Below are 27,545 nucleotides of genomic sequence, written 5' to 3'. Positions count from 1 at the left end.
AAAGATGGAAAGGTCTTGAGTTTGCAAAGAAGTAGAAGATATCAGGGGAGAGGATTAGTAAATGACAGAATGGGGACTTCCCTGGTGGTCCAGTGGGTAGGGCTCTGCGCTCCCAGTGCAGGGGGCCCAGGTTCGATCCCTGGTCGGAGAACTAGATCCAACATGCATGCCGCAACTAAGAGTTCACGTGCTGCAACGAAGATCCCACGTGCCGCAACTAAGATATATAAATAAATAAGTAAAACTTAAAAAAAAAAAATTAATGGCAGAATGATGTCCTGAGAAGGTAGGGGGGGTTGCGGTTCAAGCTAAAGAGGGATTGACCTTTGGGAGGAAGGACTCAAGAGCACTGGTAAGAATGCAAGTGGGACCCCGGCAGGGCTTAAGAGTGGGGTTTCAGTTTGAGTGTGAAGTAGGAGGCGAGTGGTTATCTGGGTGAGAAGGGGTGGGATGGGGTGAGTTTGTCGGGAGCAAAGGAGGTGGGATTAAATGACGGGGAGAGGAAAGCATCGACCAGGCAAATGCAGGTGTGCCTGTGCCGCTGCTGTGAGCACCCAGCTGAGGTGGGAGACTACTGTGTTTTTTTTGGTTTTGGTTTTTTTAATTTTACCTATTTCTTTAATTGAAGTAGAGTTGATTTACAATGTTGTGTTAATTTCTGCTGTACAGCAAAGTGATTCAATTATACATATATGTATTCTTTTTTTATTCTTTTCCATTATGGTTTATCAGAGGATACTGAATATAGTTCTGTGTGCTATACAGGAGGACCTTATTGTTTATCCATTCCATACATAATAGCTTATGTCTGCTAACCCCAATCTCCCACCCCATCGCTTCCCCAATCCCCTCCCCCTTGGCAACCACAAGTCTGTTCTCTATGTCCGTGAGTCTGTTTCTGTTTCGTACATAGGTTCATTTGTGTCATATTTTAGATTTCACATATAAGTGATGTCATATGGTATTTGTCTTTCTCTTTCTGACTTGCTTCACTTAGTATGATGATCTCTAGTTGCATCCATGTTGCTGCAAATGGCATTATTTTATTCTTTTTTATGGCTGAGTAGTAGTCCCTTGTATATAAGGACCACATCTTCTTTATCCATTCATCTGTCGATGGACATTTAGGTTGTTTCGAGACTACGGTTTTGTAATGATGTCAACCTGGGCAAGCCTGAGAGTCTCTCTCCCCCTAAGATCAGCCCTGCTTCCCACCACCCTACCCCTGTGCCCTCAACCACACCTCAACCTGGGAATGAACCCCAGAGAACTGACAATCATCTCATGACAAAACAGAGTTTTCTGGGACAAACTTCATACGGTCTGTCCTCAGTGGAGACGCTGGAACACGTTCCTGCAGTGGCCTCTGGGGTGATGGAGGCCCCGTACTTTCAGCAGCTGCCGGGATCAGGCTTAACCTGGAGGAAGTTACAGGGGTCAGGCTGAAGAAAGGCAGAGCATGAGTTTATTTTTAAACCCAAGTGGGCACTCCAGCTGCCAGGGAGGAGCAGACAGCTCTTGGGGAGAATAGAGGTTGGCAGTTGGTCAGACACTTGTCAGGAAGCATGTAGGCTGCCAAGTGGGCAGGGGTTCAGGTGGCTGAAGGCCAGGACAGTCCCTGAGGGGCCGGGGTGGGGATCTGCAGGGAGCAGCAGGTAACACTTCGGAGCCCAAGACGGCAGTGGGGGCGCGAGGCCTGAGCCCAGTGGTCTGGGCTGCCCTGGGGCCGTGAGTGTACTGAACACGGCTGGCGTCACTTCCCGGGGGGGTGGGTCAGGCTGGGTCTCAATTCGTGGTCAGACGGACCACGTGAAGAGCTCTTTGCAAGAGCAAAGGGCAGTCCAGCATCAGGGATGCTCTGTTGGCATTCTGGGGGACCAAGTGTGCCTCATCTCCTTACAGCTGAGCTGGAAGGCAGCACTGCGCGGGGGATGGGATCCGGGGCTTCACAGCCTCATCAAGTTCAGGAAGTACGGAGACACTTCTCCCAGGTTCAGGCGACAGCAAGTCCTCCTGAGGACTCCTGCCCCAAGGGCTGTCGCCGCACCTTTCAGGAACTGTCACCACGGGTGGCGTCCAGGTCGTAAGGTCATAAAAGAACAGTGATAGTTTGAACCACAGCACCGATCGACGTTTATTTCCCACCTTGCTTTCAGCACCAGGAGGCCTGAAGAGCCACTGTGAATGTGGAGCTAAGGTTGGGGTGCGGAGGGTTCCGGGGTTGGCGGGAGCTCCTGGGGGTCTGCGTGAGCCTGGGGTGCAGAGATCTCACTCCCTTAAATGTATCTGTAGCATCTTAAGAAATGAGAATTAATCTCCATCTTCAAAGGCCAAATGTTGAAGCTGAAGCCGTTACTGAGAGCCCGTGAAGTCCTTTCGGCAAGAAGAGTCGTCATCGGTCGTCACTGACCTTCTGCAGTGGGGGAGTCTGGGGGTAGAGGTTGCAGATGTGCTGGGGGATTGAGATGCCGGAACAGGGTGGGGACCAGGAATTTAGGCCAGCACTGCCCCGTGGAGGTGGTCCTGCACGTGGAGGTGGTCCGAGGAATCCTGCCCTTCCGGCAGCTTCTAGCTGCTCGCCCTCCCCAGGCCCTTGCCCACTGCAGCTATTTCTTGCTCCCCTTATCTCTTCTCTACCCTTCCCTTCCTCCATCCTTGCCCCAACCTCTCTCATCTTATCTTTCCCCTGAACAGGCAGGACTTTCAGAGCAAGATATCTGCAGGCCCAAAACGCTCTGGAGGGGAGGATGGGAGGAGGAGGTTCTTGGCTCAAACTGGGCCCCCAGTGGGGGAGGGACTCCCAGCCTTGGCCTTGCTCAGCCCCTTCCTGCCCCGGGCACAGTGAGGAAAGAGCAAATTCTCTGTGGGCTCAAGAGCACAGTGCCCTTGGGACCAGATAGCGGTTTTATCCAGCTTTCTGGACTCTCTTGGGAGGTGAGGACAGGCTGCTCTGGCTTCAACCATAAAAGGGAAGTTGGGTCTTCTGCCTGTTGGTAAGATGCTTTCCTAACTCAACTCCCATCTGCTTTGCTGAAGCCAGAGACAGCATTATCTTTGTCAGGAGAGCAAGGAAGCGGAAGCGCCAGGCCCTCCACCCAGTCGATGCCTATTTCCTGTCTGGGAATGGAAAGCTACGCCCCTTCCCCCCAGCCTCCCAGAGCCCAGTCCTGGGTGCTCCCGTCCCACCTTCAGTGCCCAGTCATCACACTCCCTCCTGGGCCAGAGAGGACAGGGAAGGGTCCCGAGCCACCGCGCGGTCATTTACAGAAAGGAGAGACACAAGTCGGTGTGAGCTCCATGGAAGCCCCTGGACATGATCTTTAATTGATGTTCCTGTCCCTGCCTCCCCACCCCGAGCCCCAGATGACATATTTACAGGATACTGTATGGAGCCAGTTCCAGGCCCAGGTCAGTGCGGCCTCCACTCCTCCCTGGGCACTGCCAGGGTGGGCGCTGCCAGGGTGGGGCAGGAGGATGCAGACAGCTGGGAGCCAGGTGGACTGGTCACAGGAAGTCTTGTGTTCTCCACATGCCCACCCCCACCCCCATGTGCACGCACACACAGGTGTGCCTGTGCGTGCAGAGGTATTCAGACTTGTGCGGAGATGTGGATCCAAATGCTTGTGCCAGATGCATCGCCACCTGTGTGCACGTGTGTACCACCAGAGGATGCCTTCAGATACCGCAGCAATAGTGCAAAACCCGGCCCTCAGCCTCCTGCCCCTGCCTCAGTTTGTATGGCTGGTGGGGCAGTACTGGCCAGAGGGGTACCCCATCCACTCCCCTCACTTGGGCAGTACCAGCTGGAGCTCAGTATCAAGGACCCCACTGCAGCTGCATCCAGCCACCTTAAAGGGTGTCAGTGGGCCTCAGTCCCCAGGTTGCCCTGAGGGGTGGTGCAAATAAACAGGGAGCCATTTCTTCCATGATTCCTCCTCAAAGATGCCCCAGGGGGAGGCAGCTCAAAGGCCCTGGGGTGTTCAGAAACCCCTGCTGGTCTGGGTGGGGGTATCCCTGGGAAGACGGGCTCTGTTCATTTGTGGCTTTCATCCGGAAGGTGGCTTGACCCCCAGCTTGCCCCTGCCGGCTTTTTTTCAGCAGTTAAGGAGCCAGCTCCTCTGTCCCAAGCGAGGGTCATGAGGAAAGGCCCTGGGCAGGACTGTGTTTGTGGGGGGACTGAGGAATTCTGCCAGCCTCGGTCTCGGGCTCAGCTGCAGTGGGGATCAGAGGACTAATGGGGAAAACGACTGTAAACTTACTACTCTGCCCTGGAGTGGGGTTAAGGAGCAGAATGGGTTTGACAGGGACTTGAGGACTTTTCTAGAAGCTGAGGATCAAACATGAGACTTGCCTTTTCCTACGTCCTCTTGCACATCACAGGCAGAGCCCCTAACCCTCCAGGCACTGGGCCACCCCTGGCCTTCCGTCCTTGGGAGAGTGCTCCCTGGGAAGATGGCCCAGCCGGGAACCTCCAGGCCACGCCAGGGGGCACCTAAACCCTGAGTCAGAATCACCCTTCTTGAAAGGGGGAAGGTGCCGTGTTATTTTAGGGACTGTATTTTCTAGGATCGTCCCCCCAATACATGTGTCCTGGCAGGGACAGCAGGACGGTTGTTTTGGAATTGAAGACAATCTGGGACATGTGGTTGCCGCACCCATAACCTAGGCCTTGGGCACGGAACAGGCAGCTTTGGTTTGAATCAGCACTCTTACTTCTCTCCAAGCTCAGCAGGGCTGGGCGGAGGGGGCAAGCAGGGATGCCAGGCCCCTGCCTGGCTTGGGGACGTCTGTGTTCAGTGAGAAGATTCCAGGTGTGACCATCCCAGGGGAGGGACGGCGGGGATGGTCAGACCTCAGCTCCTCCAGTCCTTCCTGCAAATGTCGAAACATCCCCACAACTGCCCTGGCCCCAGCACCCCCAAAGTTACATTCATCAGTTGAGATTCAGTTAAAAAAAAAAAAAAAAGAATGTAGATGTCAGCCCTCTCCCACTAGGTCCCAGAGAGCTTAAACCCTGCCTGGTCCCAGCTGCCAGGTTTTGAGGAGGGGCCATCCCAGGCCATGCCCACTGGTGGCTGCCTGCCCCACTGGGGCACCCCTCTAGTCCTCCCCCCACCCAACTTGAGCTGTGGCAATCTGTGATGATGGAAGGTACATTCACACAGGGAGAGTTGGTGTGCAAGGCCAAAGCTGCATGAGGTGGGGTGGGGGACCATGGGGGAAATGCCCTGCAGGCCTGGTCCACCCTGGTGGTGTGAGGGCAGGGCCACAACCCGGCCCCAAGCCCTTGTAGGGCCGGGGGTTGAAGGGCTGAGCCCGGAAGACATTTGCTTGATGCCTCCCTCCGTGGCTGGGCGGGGGCAGACTCCTGGTTCAGGGCCGAGATGGTGGACGCCAGGCTCGGAGGGAGGGGGAGGGCGCTTAGGCTCCTCCAGACCTGGAATGGAGAGGGGGCATCAGGGGAGGGTATAAGGCAGGGCCCAGGAGAGCCTCGAGCTGGGCCCTGGGAGGTCGTGCTGGGCCCTGGAGCAAGTCACAGGCTGGTCAGGGAGGGGATCTGGCGGGAGGTCAGACAGCGGTGACATGAAAGACAAAACAGATGGGACGCAGAGGTAGGCTCCCTTCCCAGGGGTTAGGGCCTGTGTGGGCGGGGGCACAGCTCCAGGGTCCACGGGGCCAGAGGTGGTCTGGCCGTAGGAAGGGCAGGAGTTAAACGACCAAGGCCTGAGGGGGCGGGTGGACTGGAGGAAGGGGCAAGGGGCAAGTCGAGGACACTTCCTGGAGTGGGGTTCTCCCACCCCTGTAGTGACAGCAGTGACAGCAAGGGTGGAGGAACCAGCCCCAGCTCCCCATCCACAGAATGCGAGGTGACGAATGAGATGGAGGAGACAGGGACAGCGGGAGGGATGGCGTGGCCGGCGTCACACTGCCCCCTGCTGGGTCGGGTCATACCTTCCTCGGCGGATGTTTCTTCAGGAGCCAAGGAGAGGACAGGCAGAGAAAGGAAAAGGAGCCGTCTGTGACCTTGTCCTTCTCCCAGGGAGGGGCCTTCTGGCTCCCGGGAGACCCTTTGCCCCAGAGATGGGCCAGGGGCCCCAGGACCTAGATGCTAATGACAGGCCCAGGGAGCGCTACCAGGAATACCTACTGAACTTGGGTCCTGGGTTTGAGTCCTGACTGCAACTAACTCACCGCATGACCCTGAGCCTCAGGTCCTCCTCTGTACACTCAGGGGTTAGACCAGCTCGAGGGCCCCAGACACGGGTGCCCACAGAGCACCGTAGGCTGGGTGGGGCCTGGGGACTGAGGACTCGGGCAGCTCCCTGCTCAGCTCCACTGTGGCCAGGCTGGGATGCACTGAAGCACAAGGCGCCCCCATCTTCTCACATTTCAAGAGAAGCTGGAAATCAGGATTCTTAATGTAAAATCTCCTGGTTTTTTAAATGTGAGCAACCAATTTTTTTAAATGTTAAGACAAGACGCTGTGGGCTGGCTTGGATTGTGACAGGCGAGCTCCGGTTTGGTTAACCGCTCAGGGAGGCCCCCTCAATTCCAACAGCCTGGGGTTCTGATAACCCCAGAGGATGCCAGGGGGTGCAGGGGCCGTGTGTGTGTCTTACTTAAATCCCCAGCCCGTGCCGCCCAGGACGATGGCTGCAACCAGGACAGCCCCGGCGATGGAGCCGATGATGATGTTGGTGCCGCTGGGACCTAGGGAGGAGGGCAGGGCTCAGTTGGCAGGGACAGTCATGGAGGACAGGAAAGATGGAGCCCCACCCTGGCCAGCTCCAGCCTCACCCTTATATCTCTCCGTCTCCCCTGTGGGCAGAGACGTGGGCAGGGGGTTGTGGATACTGCAGTCCTTGCCCGTCCAGTCTGGCTGACAGATGCATTTCCCTTCATTGCTGCAGACCTAGAGGTGGGGTGGGGCCGGTAGAGGTGAGCAGGGCCCTGTCCCCACTTGTAAGCCCTTCCCCTGATCCCTGACCTCCAGGCACCCACCCCGTGGTGGGAGCAGATCCGGTGCTCCCCGCTGCCAGGGCAGGTGCTGAAGTTGAAGGCAGAGGCTGGCAGGCAGCGATGGTCCAGGCACAGCATGTTGGGCCCGCAGGCTGTGCCGTCCTCTACGTAGCTCAGGTCTGAACCATCGGCCAGCTGCACGTGGCCACCCCTGGGGAAACAGCACAGCCGACCTCTGCCCTTGCCCCCGACCCCATCACGGCTGCAACCTCCCCTTCCCCAGCCATGGTCCCAGCCCACACCTGCAGTCCAGCTCCTTGCCCTGGTGGTAGAAAGTGACGCTGCTGATGTCTCCCCCTAAGTCCCCCAGCCGAGGAGCTCCAGAAATGTTGACACAGAGGAGGAAGCCACAGAGCACATCCCTGTTGGGGTAGTGTGGAGACAGTGGGCCCCAAGTCTGACCTCAGACCCAACAACTGACTTTGTATCTGCCCTCTCCCCCTGATTTTTCACATAGTCTCCCGCTGGGACTCATAGCCCGCCCCATCTCTGAAAAAACCCTGCCCAGCCCCAGAGCCCCAGCCCCAAAACTGGGGAAGCCCAACCAGGAGCTTTGACTACTCACTGTTTATTGCACTGGACCCAGCCTGACCCCTTGCGCCCACAGTTCCCACGTTCTGTCCCCTCCACGTTCAGCTTCTCGTAACAGAAGCGATCAGCAGCCGCTGTAGGGAGATGACGCCAGGCATCACCCCACCCACTCCAGAACCCACCTGGGGCCTCAGGCCTGACCCCAAGTCCAGCTGGGTCCCTGAGATCCTGGGGAGCCGCACATCTGGCAGAAGGCATTTCAGCCAGAGCCTGTCCCCAGCCTCTCCATTCCAGGTATTCCACGTTCCCCTCTCCCATCTCCAGCCAAAGACTCACCATGGCCCCAAAGGGCCTGGCACTGCCGGTCCCGGGTTTTGCAGCGACCTCCGTAGCAGCGGCCCTGAGGGACAGACAGGAGACAAGGGACACAGACACTGAGGACAAGAAACTGCACTGAGCCAGAGACCCACAGGGGGTGGAAGCTCCACCCCATCATACCTGTTCGTGATCACAGTAGTAACCGTCCAGCTTGTGCAGGTTGGGGGGACACTGCGGAGAAAGGGGCTGGACTGAGTAGAGCTGACCCAGGACTGGGAGCTGAGGTCGGCTCCAGGGAAGAATAAAGGGGTGCCAAAGGCCCACCAGGTGGGGGCTCAGGTCCCAGGGCTCCTCCAGGTCAAGGACAAGAGGAGGGAACTCAGACCACATGGATTGGCAGGTCCCATAGTTTCTCCAGTCTCCCTCAGTTTCCTGCACCTCCTTCACAGGGCTGGGAGGACTGAATGCCTGGTATGTAATAAGGACTTAGAGGTTAAATAATATTATTATCCACTGTGATCCCTAGTAGACACCAGGCACTGCGCCAGGCACTGGGAACACCAGCTAGACTATAAATACTGGTTTAACGATTGGAGGAACAAAGCCAGAAGGCATGAAGAACTCCTTTCTCAGATGAGAAACGGAGGCTGATCAGCGGCGGCGACTACAGCAGCGGAGAGGAGGGGCGCGCAGAACAGTCACCCAGCAGAGCTAAACGGATAGGGATAGTGGTTGCCTCGCTCGGGACTCCGCAGGGCGGCCGGGACGGACGGACCTGGCTCGAGTCCCCGGTGCAGGTCTCCGCGATGTCGCATTCGTTCACGGCCTCTCGACAGGACACACCCCGCGGCTCGTACTAGGGAAGGGATGCATTGCGGGGCTCAAGCAAGAACCACCGACCCCTCGTCTTCCCGCCTCCTCGGCCCGGCCCCCGCCCGCTCCCTGCCCACTCAGCACCGCCCCCAGATCCGTTCACGGCTCCGCCCACCCCGCTACTTCTCAACAGGTGCTCCGCCCCACTCCCCGTAGCTCCGCCTTCAACAGAACGGAGAGGGCCGCACGCCCAGCTCCTCCCTCCCCATTGGCGCTTTCTTCGCGTCAAGCCCCGCCCCTACAGATTTGCCTCCAGCGGCTCCTCCTCCTTAAGTCCCGCCCCCTATCTGGACGTCCGCAGCCCAGTCCCTCCCGGTCCCCGCTCCTTCCCGTCCCAGCGGCGGGTCCCCCTCACCTTGCAGCGGCGACAGCAGAGCCCGTCGCTGCACATGGCGTCGTGAGTCAGGGTGCATTTCTTGCAACAGTTCCCGCCCGCGCGGCTGCACTCCTGAGGGACGCAGGGAAAGGGCGAGCCCTGACCCTCCCCACCCAGACCCTCCCTCGCACTCACCCCTGCGTTCCCCGCCCCCCACCTGGCACCAGCACTAGTCTCGCACCTGCACCGAGCCGCAGTCGCACTCCTCCCCCGCCTCCACGAAGCCGTTCCCGCACTCAGGCGGGTCCAGGAGCTGGACGGGGAAGAGGTGTCGGGAGTCTGGCCGGGACCCTGCCCAAGCCCCGCTCCCACGTTCCCAGCCCTGGGGCTGGTACCTTGAGGGGCTTGTTGAAGAGGCAGCTCCCGCCGCCCTCCTGCAGAAACTGGTTATACTCGTCGATGCTACAGCGCGAGAACTTGCGGGGTAGGTAGAACCTGGGTAGGGATGAGGGGGCCGTGCCGCTAAGTCCCCGCCAGCCCACTGTCTCGTCCTTTCTCAAGACTGGGATGGGGTGCACCGGCGGACTCGGTCACCATCTCGAGGAGGCTGAAGATCTATGTGCCTGGACACTGCATGAGAATCCTCCCGCCTGCCCATCAAGCGGGAGTGGGCAGGGGACGCCGCTCCTGGCTTCTCCCCGAAACCTCAGGACTCCGGGAGTCGGAGGTTTGTGCGCCAAGGAGGGAAGGTGCCTCCAAATGAGGCTTTGGCGGTGCCCAGTGGCGACAGTGCGCACTACAAGCCTGAACAATTCGGGCGTCCGGCTGGGGAATGTGCGTCTCCCTATGCAGTGTCCACAGACAGCTGTGCTTCCTGGAATTCTGAGTGGTCCCGAGAGAGAGCTGGGTCTCTTGAGGCCACCGGGTCCAGAATGTCACCCAGTGCTCGCTCTAGGACTCCCTTTGCCCAAGATCCTCCCCCGTTCTGTCCCCAAGAACTCACCCAGTGTCCTCCATGATGCAACCCAGCCAGTTGTCCGGACATTTGCAGTCCCCTGAGAGGTAAGCCAGGTGAATATAAGGGAGGGTGAAGAACTGCCCCCCTCCCGTGGGCACCCTCTTCATCTCTAGAGTGTGGGTCTGGGCGGGGTGTGAGGGTCTTCACTGATACCTGCCGAGCTCCGGTGTTTATTCCACATCATGCCCAGGTTCTGCCCCAGCGTCTGGGCCAAGGTCACCGCCATGGCCCCCATGTTGTCATACTTGGGGTGAGGAAGATGGAGCACAAAGATGTCTACATCCCTCCCAAAGGCACAGGGCTCATGCCCTTCGCAGCCCCTCTCCTTCCCACCTGGCCACGCCCCCGCCACTGCTCACCTCGTTCACACCCCCACCCCTGGACAGCGAGCAGATGCCCCCCACGTAGGCAGCGCCACTGCTGGTGCTCTGGAAAGTTCTGCCCCTGGAAGGGAGAGGCTTGTCAGGAGAACCCACTGCCTTCCCTGTGGTGGCTCCCCTGGGCTCTGATGGGGAGACAGGTGAGCCCCCCCCCATGAGGAGGTGAGTTCTGCCCTTCATGTCAGTCTGTGTGACCTCAGGCAATTCCCTTCCCTTCTTTGGATTCATTTGCCCTTAAGCCAAATGAGGGATTCCTAATAGATCATCTCTAACTGCAAGGACCTTTTATCAGATTTTTTTCCCTACTAGGGCATTGGAAGGGATGCCCTGAGGAAGGGATGCTGGGACCATTTGAAAGGGGAAGAGGGGACGAAGGGGAGGTATGGGCAGAGGAAGACCACGGGTGGTAGGGAAAAGGGGCCTGAGCCTAAGATGCAGGGGAAGATGCCCAGCCACTGCTGCAAATGGCTGGGAGTAGGTACAAGGGGAGCCCAGTCCCCACACCCTGCAAGCATGCCTGGCCCAGAGCCATGTTCAGTAACCCTGTGCACCACAGCCACCAGCAGAGGCTGGCAGGGTTCATGGGGTGAGGGACTCACGAGAAGAGGTGGGTGGCATCACTGGGCTCAGGCAGGCCCTCCCGCCGGTAGACCATGAGCCGGGCCAGGGTCTCCAGGAGGTCATCCTGCACCTGGATCTTGTCCCCATCTGCCCACGTTTCCATGGCAACCAGCACGATGCGGGTATTCAGCTGTTCCTTGTACATCTGGGCCAGGAAGGGAGAAGATGAGGAGGGGGCTGGGGCTGGAGGGTGGGAGTGGGTGTGGGGGAACAGGGCTGGAGGAAGGTCTCAATCTGTCCCTCCAGGAAGTGGGGGTCAGAGGCTGACGGTGCCCTTGAGAGCTCACCCTGAGGATGCCTGCGGTGGCGTGGGGGGTGGGAGGAGAGGGAAGGGAAGGGAGGGCTGCTCACCACATCTGCCAGGTTCACCACGGACTTGGCAAAGTTGCTGGTGAGGACCACCGACTGTCGCATCTGCTCAAACTGGGAGAGAACAGAGTGGGCGGAGGGCCAGTCTGCTTCCAGCCCCTCCTCCCAAAGTTACTCCCAGCCTGGGACTGTACCAGCTGGTGGTCGTTGATCACAATCAGCTCCACATACTTGGTCTCACTGTGCACTGTAGGGTGGCCCCTGCGGACCTGGCGGGGGGGAGGTGGGCACTTGGAATCAGTCCCCTCCATGCCTGGCATCGTGGCCAAGCCACAGACAGACTCAAGGAGGGGCTGGACTCCAGCCAGAGACAGTGTCGGTTCCCCACTTGTGCGGGTCCCATCCAGCCTTGGTACCAGGGCAGGCAGCCTCGGTTTGCCTAGTCACTAGTGGTAGGGCCTAGGGTGGGCGCTTCCTGCCAGAGGTGGTTCCCTGGCTTCCAGCCACATCAGTCTGAGCCCTCCTTTGCCCCGGCTATGGATGGGGGTGACCTCCTGCTCCCGGCCACAGCCTGAGGCCTCTGCAGCAGGAGGTCTGTGCGGGCCCCCATACCTGCCTTTTCCTTCTCAGCCTTGGTCGGTTCGGAGAAGCAGAATGGGCAGGGGCAGCAAACAGGCAGCCTGGGGGGAGGGTGCCGGTGAGGGGGGCACAGTCGACCCCCTCCCTAGCCCCATTTTCCCTCCCTTACCTGGTTCCCTGCATCCAAGGGGGGCTGGGAGGAGAGGGGTCCGGTAAATGAGGTGGGGAAGGGGTCCCTGCAATGAGGGGAAATTAGTTCTTGGGGAGGCCGACCAGATCTGCTCTGAGCCCAGTTGCGGGGGAACATCTCCAGCCCTTCCCCCCACCCCACCCCAGGGTGACCCAGAACTGGCCAGAGCTCCCATGTCGGATCTGATCTCCCAGATGCTCAGATTCCGGGGTCGAGACCTGGGGGCACCCTGAGAGACAGGGGCAAAGGACACTGGAGCCCGATGGGAGGTCACTTGGGGGACAGAGGGGACATTGGAGCTGGGGGCACGGGGGAGGGAACCAGAGCTGGGGGCACGGGGGAGGGCAGTGAGGCTGAGGTTACCAAGGCAGGAGGATGAGGAGGCAGCAGTAGCCACTGAGGTGACAGCCATTGGGACGAGCGCAGCAGGGCTGTCAGAGGGGCCAGGGAGGGGCTCACCTGGAGGGTTTCCTGAGGCCTGGCCACCTCGTGGGGCTCCATGATGTAGGTGAAGTTCCCGTCAGAGAAGACCCCGCTGCAGCAAGAGAGACGCAGCTCCCCACCGTCCCCAGGGCTGGAGGCTCATCCTGGCCGCCCAGCCCCTCCCCATACTCACTGCAGCCCCTGGCAGGTGGAGAGGGCAGCAAAGGAGTTCGGGTTCCCTCGGAGCCTCCCCTGGTAGTAGCAGTGGTCTCCAGCCCCCTGGGGGAGCAGAGAGCGTGAGTGGACATGCTCCCTTCCCCGCACGAAGGCAGGAGGATGGGTGAGGGCCGCTGAAGCTGCCCCGTGTGCAGGGCTACGGTCCCTGGATACACCTGGGGATCTGGAGCCTGGCTCTGCTCTGGCTATGCTCCTAATTTGCTGTTTCACCTTGGGCAAGTTCCTAGCCCTCTCTGGGCCTGCTTTACCTCACCTACAACGTGAGGACTTTGGGGCACATCAGTGGCTCTTAACCATGAGTTGGGGCTGGTACAGGGATCACAGACTCATCTGAGAAGAATAGCTGACGTTCATATAGCACCTACTGGGTGCCAGGCACCATTCTAAGCACTTCCCACGGATCAGCTCACTTAATCAGATGAAAGCTATGGACTCACCCCCAACACACACACACCATTTCACACACGGTGTGTTCACAGACGCCACAGCCTCTGTGGACCACCCCTGGACGCATGGTCTGTGGCTGAGGAAACGTGAGCAGCGTGTGTCCTCCTGGCCAGGCTCACAGGTCAGAGGGGACGAGCACCCCCTCCCCTCTGCTTCCTGCAGAATGACTTGTGCTCCGGTTACTGACCAGTCTGGAGGGGGAGGGCCGAGGCTATCTATAGACACCCCTTCATCTTTGCTTGCACCCCTGGGCCTTCAGGGCTGGGACCCTGGGGTCCCAGGCAGCCTGGAATTCCTTGGTGCTGAACAAGAGGGGCGTTGCCCCAACCGCCCCCTGCCAGAAGATTCTGGGCATGGAGCAGTGGGGGTCCTGGAATGTCTCCATGCTGGCAGACAGGCTGGCTGGGGGTCAGCCCTCTGGAGCTGGGCGAGGGGAGCTGAGGGCTCCATGCCATTCGACAGGCCACCCCGACTCCAATCCTGGAGGGGCCAGGCCCAACCCGAGTGTAGAAAATACCCCAGACCCCATCTTCACCGGCCACCTGTCCCTTCGTACCACCTCCCCATCCCCTTCCAAAGGCACTCACGGTGCTGTGCTGGGTGGGCCCCTCCCGGCTGAAGTGGCGCTCCACATATTGCGAAGAGAGAAGGTGACTGGAACAGACAGAGTGGGCAGGAGGAAGGAGCGGGTCACAGTGGGGCTGGGTCCTCTTTGGGTCCCACCACAGCTCAGATCCAGGTGCCCTGCCCCAGCCAGCCTGCCCGCCTGCTGCCCTTCCCCCAGACTCAAGGCCACACTCACTGGTTCAGCTCCAGGTCCAGAGTGAAGTTTGAGTTGAAGGCTGGGATGACGAAACTCACCTGGGCCAGGTGGACAGGCTGGGAGAAAGTGGGGGAAGGCAGAAGGGGAGTCAACCTGGGGAGGCCTGAAGGTGGGAACTGGGGGGACTGGCGAAACCCCAGTAAGGGGAGTAGCCCTGGGGAGGGGATGACCCAGGCCCAGTAGCTGTGGGTACCATTGATCTAGGGGGAAGATGCTTTCCTCCAAGCTCATCTTCCTCCAAGACCCTGTTCCTTTCTGGGGGGAGGGGCAGGAGCACGCATCCCGGGGCACAGGCCTCCTGGCTCTCTGGGTGCCAGCCCACCCTCTCTGGTGTGGCCCTGGGGCCAGTCTACGGTAGGGATGGGCAGGGGCAGCTCAGCCTGCCCACTGCCTCACGCCAGGCCCTCCCTGCTGCTGGTAGGGCCACGCTCACCCACAGGTGAACTAAAGGGAGGCCCCGAGAAGTATCACGGGAAAAAGGCAAACAGGAGATGGGGTGCAGTGTGACCCCAGGGCCCTGCTGAAGCAGGCCCCTCCCTTCCTGTCCCCCTACCTTGGCCCTAGCCTCAACTTATGGAGGAGGCCTCGTACACTGCAGACAGGGGTGGAATGGGTTAGAAATGATCGCAGGGCCCCTGGAAGCCGGGATGATGGGCAAATGCCATCCTGTCGGGGGAAAGAACGTGCCTCCTCTACCCCCAAGTCCATTGCCCTCTGCCTCGCCCAAAGCAGCTCATCTTTGATATTTCAATCCCATGGTTAATTTTTAAACACGGAAGTTTTCCTGATAAATTTTTCAGAGGGGCCTTTGCAGTGGGGCTGGGAGGCTCCAGGTTGTCATGGCAACGTACCAGGCCTGAGCAAGATGGCTGCCCTCCCAGGCCTGGGTGCCCAGCTACTGTAGCGGGTGCGGATTCCAGACCTGACGCTAGTGTGCCTGGAGGGAAAGCGACCCCAAGAGAAGAAGGGGCAGGAGAGTCTGGGCTGAGGAGAAGTCAGCCTTCTCGGCTCCCACATCCCCAGCCCAAGCCTCAGGTCTTACAAAAGATCTCAAAGCACAGGGAGGGCCTGAGGGGGGCTGGAGACTTCTGTTCATCCCCGTCCGTTTAAGGAGACTGAAATCCAGATCCCCAGATGAGGGGCCCACCACTGGGCTGTACAGATGTGAGGAAGTTTGTTGGCTGCCTTTCTTTCTGGGGGAGCAGGTTACAAGATGGAGGGGAGCCCCGATGTCACAAAACTCCATAGCCTGGTGTAGTCGGCTTCCTCATCAGCCCCCTAGATTTCTAATCTTCATGAGCGCTTGTGCGCCAGGCACTGTTCTAAACACTTTACAAGTATCATCGTATTTGATCTTCACTACAACCCAGTGGGATAGATACTAATGTTATCCTCATCTAACATATGGGGAAACTGAGGCACAGAGAGGCTAACTAACATGCCCATGGTCGTAAGGCTAAGAAGTGGTAGAGCTGGGATTCAAGCCTAGGGAACCAGCTTCTAGGGCCTTCTCCCCTCAACGGTGAGGTAAGATGGAAACGGCCCAGTGTCCATGAGAGGCCCTGGGAGTCAGGGTGAGGTAGGCAGCCCTCTGAGCCCCAAAGACACTGACTCACCCCACCCCAGGCTGACCGAGGCTCCAAGCTCCATCCTGAGCCCGTAGAGCGTCAACCAGATTTGAAATAGAAAGTCAAAGACAAGGAGTCACTGCTTCCCTCTCCCCACCTTGGTCTGGACAACCCCTGCCCTCCCCCTGCCCCGGGCCTCGACCAGCTCTGTCCCCAATACCCTAACTCCTTGGTCTGGACCACCCCTCCCCTCCCTCTCCCCTCCTGGACTTGGACTACCTCTGCCTTCCCCACCCATCCCTGTCTGGACCATCCCTGCCCTCCCTCTCCCCTCCTGGACTTGGACTATCTCTGCCTTCCCCACCCATCCCTGTCTGGACCACCTCTGCCCTCTCTTGCCCTCAGGTCTGTTCCTGCTTGTTCTTTCTGGCCCCCACTGACAAGCCTGTATACCGGCCCCTATGCTGGCCACCCAGGAGAGCAGCCTGTCCAGGCCCCTTGCCTTGATTCCGCTCTCTAAAGCAACCTCTCTGAGCCTCAGATTTTCCCACTGAAAATGGTAAGATGAGCCCAGATGCAAGGCTGCAAGGTTGCCTTGTGTGGCAGAGGTTGTCCTGGGCCTGGGGGATTCTGGAAGAGTCGACCCTGGTGCTTGCAGAATCTCCCCCACTCAGAAAGTCAGAGAGCTAACCCATCTGGCCTCCCCACTCTCTGTGCAGACCAAGCTGACCCCAACTCAGGGTAAAGCCCGGACCGATGCGGGAGCAGACACCAGGTGGCCTTTGTCCCCACCACTTCCTGCAGCCTGCTGAGGCCTCATCCCTCTCCTTACCTGGCAAGGCCTAACTGTGGGGCTGGGAGGCCCTCTTCCCCAGCAGGACACAGGGTTCAGGCCAGGTAGGATCCTGGGGCAGTGCAAGGGCAGCTGCTGGGACTGGGAGGCAAGCCCAGGAGGGGTTGGGGGAACCACCAAAGGCTATGGGAAGAAGAGGACGGAAAGTAGATAATGGGGCACGTTTGCCTAACCTGGCCCGATGCAGGGGCACTGGGGGGGACACCCCCTGTCCGCAGGAAGAGAAAGATCAGGCAAAGCCACCTCAGTCCCCAGGCCCTCTGGACCCCAGGCGCCCGGGTAGGGGGTTCCTGCTGGCACCAGAGTCTTAAGCTCCCCCCACCAACCCACACACTCCCAGCCGAGCTTTCAGCCCATGTTCTATCAAATCCAAACTGCTCCTGGCCTGCATCCTGCCAGACCTGTCCCTGACCTCTCTTGCTATCCCTCAGTCCCTCCCTCAGGAGCCCCTCCTGTCCCCGACTGCTGCCCTCCTTTGCACCCAGCTCAGCGCTGCTGGTGACCGGCCGACCGGGCCTCCACCCTGTGCCCCGTGCTTGCCTCTCGCTCCCCGGCCACTGGCTCTCACGTGCTCAGGCTCATTGGATCTCAACCTGCCCGGGCAGTCTGGTGCTCATTTTATAAACGCCAGGGAGGGACACTTGGAGGTGACTGGCCCAGGGCCACGCTTGGGAGAAGCTGGGTCGAGGCTCACCCTCGGGCCGGAGTTCCTGTCTCTCATGGCCGCTGTGACCACCTGGCTGCGGTGACCTCACCCTCCCCTGTCGCCAGCTGGTCCACTCTCCAGGCACCTGCTTGCCCCCCACCAGATATGAGTGTGGAGGCAAGAAGGCAAAATCCCCACTGAAGTCCCAGAATCACAAATACAGATGCCAGGCCTCCACCCCAGACCTACAGAATCACAGTCTCGGGAAGGGGAAGCCTAAATATCTTTCGGGTTCCCAAACACCTCAGAAAGTTTGAACATCCAGGCGCTACCCCTCAAACAGTTACCCTGAATCCCTCCTCCCAAGCTTCCATCTCCTCCCAGGACCTTCTCCTCACCCTCGTCTGCGACCACAGGGCGTGCACCCACCCACCCACCTGACAGGGCTTCGGCCCCTCTCTATCCCTGGGACCTCGGGCACATCGATTTCTTTGGTCACTGATTCAATTCTTCACAGGGGCGGCCTTTAGTCCCCTGGGGTTCGGGCTACACCCACCTTTTTCCTTGCCCAGGGGCTCAACACTTATGTTGAAGGAAAGGCATCAGAAGGGCCGAGTGAGCTGCTTACCCTCTCTGAGCCTCAGTTTCCCCACTGGTAAAATGATGCTGTCATGAGGACTAAATGAAAGCCCTTTTACATGTGTTTTTCTCACAAGGATTAGTAATATAATAATCAATGAAAAAGGAAGCGTAAATGTTCCAGCTGAACAGGGCTTTGAGGCACTGGAGAAACCGCGTGGGCTGGTGGTGGCAGAGGGGGAGGAGCCAGAGAGGCAGGAGCCCCACCTGGGAGAAATCCCCGCCTTCCCAGCCCTGGTCCCCCAAGATGCGCCGAGCCTGCACTTTTCGGCAGGACAGCGGGAGTCCCAGATAGTGAGAACAGTTGGACCAACTTCCGATAATGGGATTTGACCTAAATGCTTGAGGACAGAGTGACTCCTGACAGGGTCATTAGTCTCTCTGGGGACAGACTCTGGGCAGCTGGGTCCCTCCAGGCAGCCAGGAGGGGTGCTTTGGTGAGGCCAAGCCCACAGGCTGGAGTCTGGCTGGGGAGGACTCAAGACTCCTGCCACGTTGCCCCTCCCCCAACCCTGCACGGAGTCTGACAGGTAACCCCAAATGCCCTGGCTCCTGTTCCTGACACCCAGCCCTCCTGCCACACCTGGCCCCGGACACTCAGGAGGCCAGATGTTGAACATCTGCTCCTGCCGGATCCCAGGCAGGACACCTGACACCCATCATCTCCTCTAATCCTCACAGCAGCCTGGGCGAAGTAGAGACTAGTTACCCCCATCTCATGGATGGGGAAGGTGGGGTTCGGAAGGCTTGCCCAGGCCACTCAGTCAGAAGCAGGGGAGCCAGGACCCACTGAGGCTGTCCCGCGCCAAAGCCACAGGTACAGCCTTTCGAATGGAAGCTGAGCTTCCTGCATGAACTCTCCCTCTGCCCAGCCTCACGGCAGGGCTCATTCAGGGCCCACCCTGGAGCGAGCTGGGCCCAGCACAAATCCTTCCAGCCACCAGCCCCCTCCCAGGAACCCCCTCCTGCCTCTGATCCCAGGTCAGAGCTGTGACCTTGACCCAGGGCAGGCACTAGGGCTCCAGGCACAGGCCCTGTGGCTTCCTGCCCGTGACTGCCATCTTGCAAGGGGCTGAGGACTGAGCCTTGCCTAACTGCCCCCCACTCCTCCTCAGCAAGAAAACGCAGACACCACAGCACAGGTGGCAAATGCTGGTCTGGGCAGCTCTCACAGGAGCTCAACCCAGTGACTGAGGTCCCCTCTGCCAGCTGACTCCTGGGCCTGGGACCCTCCACGCCCCCATTCACTAACTCACATCCTGCCCTCTCCTTGGTTCCGAAGGAGGCTGGGTTTTTCAGGGGGCGGCACAACCTGCACAGCCGCTTCGTGTGGATTAGAAAAAGGGTCCCTTCAGAACACAGGCAGCCTCACGAGTCCTCCGATTCATTCAGCCCACTGGCCCGGGCACCCTTGTGCAGTGAACAACCAGCCCAACTGTACACTGAGGCCCTGCTTGTTCTTCCGCCTCACACCCAGCTGCAGGCTCCCTGTGATCCCAGATTTCTACACTTCCAGAAGCTCCCCGACCTCTCGGCCTCAGGCCTAGCCTGTTTCCAAACTGGACATTAGTGAGATGTTGAGAGCCGTGGCAAGGAGGGCAGAGTCCCCTGGGCCTCTCTTTGCTGTACCCTTGAGCGAGGGGCCAGCATGCACTGGCTAAGAGGGCTGCCCTGAAAATCAAGCTTGACCATGCTGCTTAAGTGCTGAGTGACCTGGGGTAGTTACTTCACCTCTCTGTGCCTGTTTCCGCATCTGTGAAATGGGAATAATAATAGCCCCACCTCCTGGAGTTGTGATGCGGATGAAATAAATTAATAACATAGAAAGGTAGAACAGTGCCTGTCCCATTGAGGGCCCAGTAAATTGTGATTTCTCTAGCTTCGAACTCCTTCCTGGACTGCTTCGCTCTCCCTGGTCCCCCCTCACAAAACCCAGGAGTCTTTCCCCATCACTACCTCCTGGCAGTGGGTGGGTCTGAGATCAATGTTCTCATCATCCTGATTTGAGGGATCCGGGCTCAGAAAGGTGCTGGCCCAAGGCCAGAGCAGGTGAGCACCCTGGTTCCCACCATCCCATCCCTGCCGGCCCGCACGTGCCCCCAAACTTGTCACATGACCCACAGCAGATGGAGATCTTGCTGCTGACCCAAGACCTTGTTTGGCTTGAGATCCCAAATGGGTGCAAGAACTTCAGACAAAACCACACAGCAGCAGGGTGGGACACTTCCTGTTGGGACATTGGGCTCAACGCTGCACGGGCTCCACCATCGGCCCCTGAGGTTCTGAGGCCAGAAGTGCTCCAGGGAGAAATGCCAAGTGGGAGCTAGAGGGGCCTCCTTCCGGTCAGGTGGGAATATTCTGGACATGTCTTTCTGTCTCCCTTGGCCTTCCTCCACCTTGTGCTGGGCTGGGGTGGGGGGAGGGAGGTTGGGAAATGCCCCCCCCACCCCCACCCCCGTGCCAAAACCCAGAGAGTGCCTGGAGGCAGAACGGCACTGTGGGAAGATCCCTGCTCTTGGAGAAAATCACCCCACTGATTAAGATCTCATTGACTTTGGGCAAGTTACTTAATCTCTCTGAGCCGCAGTTTGCTCATCTGCAAAATGGGCAGACAAAAGTTACCCGCCTTACGGAGCTGTAAGAATTCCACCCCAGGGGAAAATGGGGTACAGACAAGTCAGGACAATGAGTGAGCCTCACTGGGAGGCTGCAGGGAGGTCCCAGGGAAGGCTCAGTCCCAGAGAGATCCCCACTGGAAGCGACCGTGACCACTGCCCCACAGCTCCACAGAAGCTCCACTCCCACCCTCCAGACACCCGGTTGGGCTTATTCAGACTTGGTCACTCACACACTGTAACACATGCACACATGCCACCCACTCACCCAGCAGAGAGACACCCAGAGAGACTCCCCCATCCTCTGCATACTCAACCCATCCAGTCCAAGCGCACCCATCCCCGTCTCCCCACCATCACAGGTACCACCATACCTCAGACTCCTGCCCCCACTCTTTCTCTTCAGGAAGGACTAAGCCGAAGGAGCACCCACTCTTCAGCCTTCCCTGGCCCCCCGGCTTTCCCTCATCCCTGTCCTCTGACCCCACTGTGGTACCACCCCATCCTCCAATCTGGACATCCCCTAAGACACCAGTCAGACTCCCAGCAGCCAGGAACGGCAGCCAACTCCCAGCCAACACAGACTTGGGGTGCACGGTTCACAGGTAGGGGGCCACCAAGGAAGAAAGTCAGACCAAGGGCCAAACCCAGCAAGGACACCCTATCCCTGGCCCTGGGACCATGCCTACTGCCCATCTACCACCTGCCAGGGAGCCTGGGCAGGCCCCAAAGGCAGCCTCCACCGCCTTCCCCTCCCTCCCAGCCCACCTCCCCCCACCCCTCCCCATCTTCACCAGGCCTGCCCGCTCAGGACCATTAACCACCCCTCCCCCACCCCACACTGCCCTGAGTGATGGTCCATCTATTATGCATGCCGCCTTCCTGCTCCATTCCATTTCCCCGAGTACCCCCGCCCCCCCCGCCCCCCCACCCCCCGGCAACGCCACAGCCCCCTCCACCCCCCCAAGGGCTTTTAACCAAGTACATTAGGCAGGGCCAGAAGCCAGTCTGACAGATGTCCGCAATGTTAGCCTCCGTTTCCCTGCTTCCTCCCTCTGCCCAGCCCAATTTACCTCCCACCACTCCCAGCTGCCAAAACTTCCCAGACCTTGATTGTACTCCTCTGAGTCTCTCGCCTCCTCCTATTTCTGCCAGGCCTTTGCCGTCCTGCCCTCGCCGACCCCTTGGCCTGGCTAACTTGCAGCTTCGAGCTCCTGGAGAGCCTAGGCATGCTGAATGAATATTCCATCTGGGTGATTATTATTCACATGACATTAATTAATTATTAATTGCAATTAATCTCCTTCATTCCCAACCTTCCTCAGGGAGGCAGGAGGGGCCTGGCAGCTGAAAGGGACAGTGGGTGAGTGGAGTGGGCATTTGTGAGTGAGCTTGGGGCCTTGAACATTTTCCCAAGGCCCACGCACAGCGAGAACGGAAAGGAGAACAACAATTCGATCAGGGCACAGGGGGAAACTGAGGCAGAAGCAAGCACTAAGCTGGTCCCCAAAAAAGCCCACTGAGGGTGGCTGTGGCGGGCACCCAGCAGCCCTAACCCCTGATTGGCCTCTTAGCTGCTTCTTCCTGCCTCTCACTGCCCTCCCCAAGCCCCATCTGGTGTAGGACGGCTTGCTTTGGCAGGAGAGGGGGCTGGCGGAAAGCTGACCAAGGCTGGATTGAGCCCTGGGCCTTCTAGGTCCGCGGAGGGCAGGGGATCCCCACCCTGATGGGAGGGGGCCTGGAGAGGGGCAGGTGTGTGCTCCCACTAGCGGGCTCCAGCACCCCCTCGGTAGCCCATTGTACAGAAGGGGAAGCTGCAGGAGCCGGCTGCTGGGGAGGCAGGCGCCCAAGCCCTGGCTGCCCCGTGGTCTCCCCTGGGCTCTAAGGCCTGCTCCAGCCCCCTGGCCTCACTGCCGGCCCCACTCACCGGGCCACCGGGAGGCTCCTGGCGGACCCTGGTGTCCAACTGCTGCTTTCGGACCTCTCCCCCGGAGCTCTCCCCCACCAGACGGCTGGGCTCTGTGACCTCCGGGGCTTCCATGCCCCCCAACGGGGGAGAGACCCTCCAGCGGAGAGCTCCGGCGGGACCCCGGGTCCCCACACCTGGGGAGAAAAGGGCATAGCTGCAGACAGATGCCCACCATGGGGCAAGAGACGGGAATGGGGTGGGTACGGCAGCCCATCCCCCACTCTGATGTGGCCCCTGGAACCCTGGGGGGATCTGGGTGAGAGGATCTGCTGCCCTGCCGAGGCAAGAACCCGATGGGGAGGGGGCCAGGAGCTGCACTCCAGCCCGACCGTCACGACTGCCCCCCCACCAAAGCCTCACAGACCTGCAGAGTCCGCCGGCCGGCGGCAGGGGGCTGGCCGCAGTGGGGGGCAGATGTGGACAGGTGGGTGCACGCACCCTCCCTCCCCCCCCCCACGCCCTCCCGCGCTCTGGACCTGCTGTCACCCCGAGCACTGCAGGAAAATGTGGCTGCAGCAGAAACCGCCGCAAAACCCGGGGCGGGGGCAGGGAGGGGGCGCCGAGGCCGGGCCGGGCGGGGGTCACTCACCGGGCGAAGGGAGCAGCGGCAGCAGCAGCAGCAGCAGCGCCGCGAACGCCCAGCGCCGCAGCCGCCTCATGGCTCGCTCATAATCCTCCGGGTCCGGGGGCTGCGGCGGCGAGCTGCGCGGCGCGGGCAGGAGGAAGGGCGGGCGGGGAGGCGCGGGCTGCGGGAGCCGCGGGCGGGGGCGCCGGGCAGTCGGGAGAGGGGCGGGAGCGGTGCGCGGGCCGGCGGCTGCGGCGACGGCGGCAGGGAGGACGCCCGGCTCAGCGCGCTCCGGACGCGGCCATCCCGGCGGGGCTGCGGGCCGGGTTAAGAGCCGAGCGGCGAGCACGTGAGCCGAGGGCCCGCCCCCGCCCTCCGCGGCCCCCCACCCCCACCCGCAGCTAGGCCGGGCCGGGGCCGCCGCGACGGGAGGACAAAAGAGGCGCCGCCCGGGACCAGCCTTCCCGCCCCTCCTCGGCCCCCTCGGCAGGTGCAGGGCTGGGCGCACGCGGTTTCCACCTCGCGATCCCCTCCTCGGCTGCCCTTGCTTGGGGAGCTCCGAGGACCCGTCGATTCATAGGGGGAGGGAGGCCGGGTACAGAGGGACCCCCGGGCTCTGATCTGGTGACGGCTCTTCTGGGGACCCGCGCGATCGAGGTGCGGGGGCGTGGCTGCCCCGCCTGGGGTCACCCCTCTGGCTTCGTACCCGGGAGAGGGCTTCCCTGGACCCAGCCCCCAGAGCCCTGCTCCACTGAAGGCTATTGGAGCTGGGAAGGCTGAGGCCCCAGGGATGGAAGCGAGGGGCAGGGGCTCTTGCGGCCAACCCAACTCAGTGCCTCTGGGATCTCTCCCGGTGGAGTAGGGCACTGCTGGGTCCTCTCAAACTCTTGGGCCAGACCCCTTTCCATCCAGCAGCCTCCTTCTCTGGGTGAATGATGCCCTTGCCTCCAGGAGGGCTTCAGGCATTGCTGTCACGGGGGGGGGTCCTCCCCTCACTGGGCTGAGTCCCTCACACAGGACACCTCAATTCTTTCCCCTTCCCCTAAATATATAAACTAGCCAGGTAATTTACATGAGGTTAGCATGTCCAATTTCTGTCCCTCCCTTGCCAGCCCACTTCTTTGAGGAGCAGAAGATACCTCTGCAGCCCCAGCCTCCCCTCTCTCGCCAAACTAGGTTGCCCTGTCTATAGACCATCTGGCCTCCCAACCTACCTCCCCAGCTGTGCCCTCAGCTCAGCTCCCAGGTTCCTGGGCAAGGTGGGTGCCCACACTGGGGGCTTGGGATCTCTGACCCCTGCTAGGAATCCTAAGAGTCAGTGATGGGTTAGGGTGTGGTAAGACGCGTGAGCCCCGCTGGTGAGGCCTCACCCTGACTTTGTGCCCCAAGCCAGAGCATCCTCACACCACACTGGGAGACCACAGATCACTGAGGAGCAGGAATGGAGGCAGGGATCCCCTTGCTGGGTCCTCTGCTTCCCCAGGGACCCAGGGCCTCTGCCAGGGAGGGAGCTGCCTCTGGCTCATGACAGGCCCCCCCAGCTCTATTTTAGGCCCAGGAGAGGTGAGAAGGTGATTTCCCAGGAGGCGCTGACATCAATGCTGGGAACAGGGTGACTCCCCCTCCCCCCCATCCAACCACCTGCCATTCCAGACCCAGATGCTCAGCAAGTCTGAGTCAATTGTTCCTTCACCCTTGAGACATCTTGGAAACCTCCTCCAGGGTGTAGGGGCTCTGAGGAATTAGGACCTACTGTGTGATATTCCCTGGAAGCCCACAATTATCCAGGAGGGGGAGACTGTGTTTCTCATTTTACAGGTGGGGAAACTAAGGCTCTGAGAGGCTACGCGAGCCTCCCAAAGTCAAACAGCTGGTCGGTGAGAGGTACATCCCATATTCCAGGGTCTCCCTCCTCCCTGGCCACCCCTATCCCCACCTTTGCCTTCTATCTGGGACCTAGAAGGGACTGGCCCATCTGGTCCATCTATCCCACCCTCTACCCCTTTGGTTGGCACCCCAGACACCACCAGGGTGAGTCTGTCCTAACTTACCCTCGCCATGTTACACGGCCTCCCAGGGTTTCATTTCACCATGGAGGGCTTTGGGCCTGTGGGAGTCTGGATCCCCTCCTGCAACATGCCCAAGACCACACAGAGACCCCAGTCTGTGGCCCGGACCTCCTAGGCTGAAGCACATTCCTACAACTTCTGTGGCCCTGGTTCCTTGGTCTTCCAGGTGGGGAGATCTTGCTGGTCCTGAGTGACACGTCTCCCGTGGCCTTCTGGGCCAGCTCCCCTGGAGCTCAATTGTAGGGCCCACTGGCCTCCAACAGCCCCTTATCTCTCTGGGTTCCCAGCTTTGAGCACACCCAGCTGGACAGCTTGACCTTCCCTTGACCATACTCCACTCCCCACCCAAGTCCCCTCCTCCCCATCGTGTCCTCAGTGGCAGCTCTGCTACAAGCTGCACGCCACTCCCAAGCAGGAGGCTTCCTTCAATTCCCTCACGCAACCTCCTGCCTGACGTCGGGGGTGGCGGCTGTAGACAGCTTCTGCTCAGACTGGGACTTCACAAGAGTAGGGATTGCCGCCCCATCCTACTTGGCCCCTGATAGCAAGGATGGTTTTCTCCTTAGATGGGGGCTCCTGAGGGCAGGGCCTGTGTTTCCCCCTCAAACAGGGGTTGGTTTCCCTGAGGGAATGCTCACCCTAACCCCACAGCTATGGTGGGCTCCTTTGGACCCTCTGCCCATCACTTGTTTCCCCACGCAGAAGAAATCAGAGGTTGGTGGCCACTGCTGTCTTGATGCCATCCTCGGGCCACCCTCTGGGGAGATGTTAGGCTCTGGTCCCCACCCCCAGTCCTCTCTCAGGAGCCCCCCTACCATCAGGAGGCTGGGGCCTCCTTCCCTGTACATTCTTCCTGCCCTTCAGCCAATTTTCCCCTCAAATTTTCCTGCACAGGGGCGAAGCTGGGCGTATGTGGGACCAAGACCTAGTCCCAGCAGCAGCTGCAGGTAAGGGAGGGGTGTCTGCTGCCTCCACCCTGGGGCAGCATGGTGGGCAGGGATTCCTGCCAACAGAGGCAGTCTAGGCCCCCTGCCTAGTCTGCGAGGCCTGCAGCAGAGACCACGCCAGGCAAGGGGGCAGGGTGGTGAGGTGAGTAAGAGTAGGACTCAGGGCTCCAGGCAACCCACTGGGGTCCCAATCCTGGTTAATCGCTGTGTGACCTTGAGCGAGTCCCGCAACCTCTCTGAGCCTCAGTTTCCTCATCTGTGAAATGGGGGTAAAAAGTCTTCCCCGCAGTGTTGCAGGGGAGATAAATGAGTGGGTGAGCCTCAGGTGCTCAGAGCAGTGCCTGGTGACAGAAGGGCTCACTCACCCTGGGCTCACACTGTTCATGTTGCCCTTACGGTGACAAGGAGGAAACCAGCTCCTGGCTGTTGTCCAGGACCCAAAGGACTCCTTTATGGCTTGGGGGCCTCGGGGTCCTCTCTACCCAGCATGTGCGGGGTCCTCTCTACCCAGCATGTGGGGAGACTGTGCCTAATGACATGATACTGAGGGGTGGGGGGTGGAACAAGAAGTTCGTTCTGCTTCCTCCCAGGTCCCACCCAGTGCCCTGTCCTTTCCACCAGGAGAGGACCGTTCTTGTCGTCCGAATATCCTTCCGAGGGAAGCCTCAGCTCCTCCCTCTTGGTTGTCTGGGTGGCCCCCTCCTTTAATCTCTGAAGCTCTGAGGCCTCGCCTCAGGGAGGAGTTGGAGGTGCCTAGGGTGCCAGAATCCTGGGGACACCCACCCTTTGAGAGGTTCACAGTGCACAAATGCAGTCGTGCCCCTGGGGGGCCAACAGTACGCCCACCCCACTGCCCCTCCTGTCCCATGCAAGGGATCCTCCTGGAGTTCTGGGGAACCGGCTGTTGGAAAGTGGGGTGCCCAGGGATGGGGTGTCTCACAGAGCCCCTTAGCAGCTTCATCCACAAATTTACACTGGAGACGGGGCTATGGGTCAGAGAGCCAGCATGAGGTGGGAGAGGAGTGAAATTCATCTCTGGTGAAATGTCTAGAAGGCAGGCCTCGCAGGTGAGTGTGTTGGTGGGAGGATGTAATAATAAGTTAGTTTGCTGAGTGTTTACAATGTGCCAAGCACCTCGCCGACATAAGATTTAATTCTTACTTCCTGGTGATGTGGCAATGACAATTACTTCCATTTTTCAGATTAAGAAAACTTTCAGGAGTTTGCCCAAGGTCACAAAGTGGCAGGATCTGGATTTAAACTCAGGCCTGCGTGGCCTGAAGGCTACAGGGTTCGTGGAAAATATGGAAGCTGTGCCTTGAAGAGTGGGCATTCCGGCTGTTTTGGAGGGTCATTCTAGGTCAGGGCCCAAGAGTGAGGACACGGGGCTGCATTGCCCGCGATGGTCTGGCTGGACAGGGTCCGAGATGGAGGGGGCCGAGAGGACAGGGAGGAGGGTGGGTTAAGGGGAGCACTGCCAGCAGGGAGAGTGCACTGGAGGGCCCTGGGGCTGGTGGAGGAAACAGGAGAGACGTATGACGAAGTGGGCAGGGGATCCAGGCTCGGACCAGAGTCCCTCTGTGGTGGCA

At 59.7% G+C, this 27,545-nt stretch overlaps 1 protein-coding gene across 4 annotated transcripts; it reads right to left on the bottom strand.

Moving 5' to 3' along the window:
* Positions 1 to 3,289: 3,289 nt before the first annotated feature.
* On the bottom strand, positions 3,290 to 23,189 carry ADAM11 (ADAM metallopeptidase domain 11; the record flags this gene model as incomplete). 4 transcript variants are annotated; one of them, XM_079904352.1, is made up of 26 exons in its annotated part: positions 5,795 to 5,970; positions 6,621 to 6,711; positions 6,799 to 6,913; positions 7,003 to 7,171; positions 7,263 to 7,382; positions 7,586 to 7,685; positions 7,888 to 7,951; positions 8,050 to 8,100; positions 8,645 to 8,725; positions 9,098 to 9,190; positions 9,300 to 9,371; positions 9,454 to 9,553; positions 10,062 to 10,113; positions 10,230 to 10,320; positions 10,436 to 10,520; positions 11,056 to 11,222; positions 11,429 to 11,500; positions 11,581 to 11,655; positions 11,999 to 12,066; positions 12,135 to 12,201; positions 12,615 to 12,690; positions 12,772 to 12,857; positions 13,850 to 13,916; positions 14,065 to 14,141; positions 22,334 to 22,509; positions 22,965 to 23,049. In XM_079904352.1, the coding sequence occupies 26 exons, from the start codon at positions 23,032 to 23,034 to the stop codon at positions 5,922 to 5,924; spliced, it is 2,334 nt and encodes a 777-aa protein (XP_079760478.1). The 4 variants fall into 4 exon arrangements, with proteins under 4 accessions (XP_079760479.1, XP_079760480.1, XP_079760478.1 ...); XM_079904353.1 differs by lacking the exons at positions 5,795 to 5,970; positions 6,621 to 6,711 and adding an exon at positions 3,290 to 5,437 and having other exon boundaries at positions 6,778 to 6,913; positions 22,965 to 23,189; XM_079904354.1 differs by lacking the exon at positions 6,621 to 6,711 and having other exon boundaries at positions 5,534 to 5,970; positions 22,965 to 23,189.
* Between the last annotated feature and the right edge of the window lie 4,356 nt (positions 23,190 to 27,545).

Source organism: Stenella coeruleoalba, assembly GCF_951394435.1.
Source record: "Stenella coeruleoalba genome assembly, chromosome: 19".
NCBI lineage: Eukaryota > Metazoa > Chordata > Mammalia > Artiodactyla > Delphinidae > Stenella > Stenella coeruleoalba.
The sequence above is the reverse complement of the archived record's forward strand: the minus strand, read 5'-3'. Positions and strand labels throughout refer to the sequence as shown.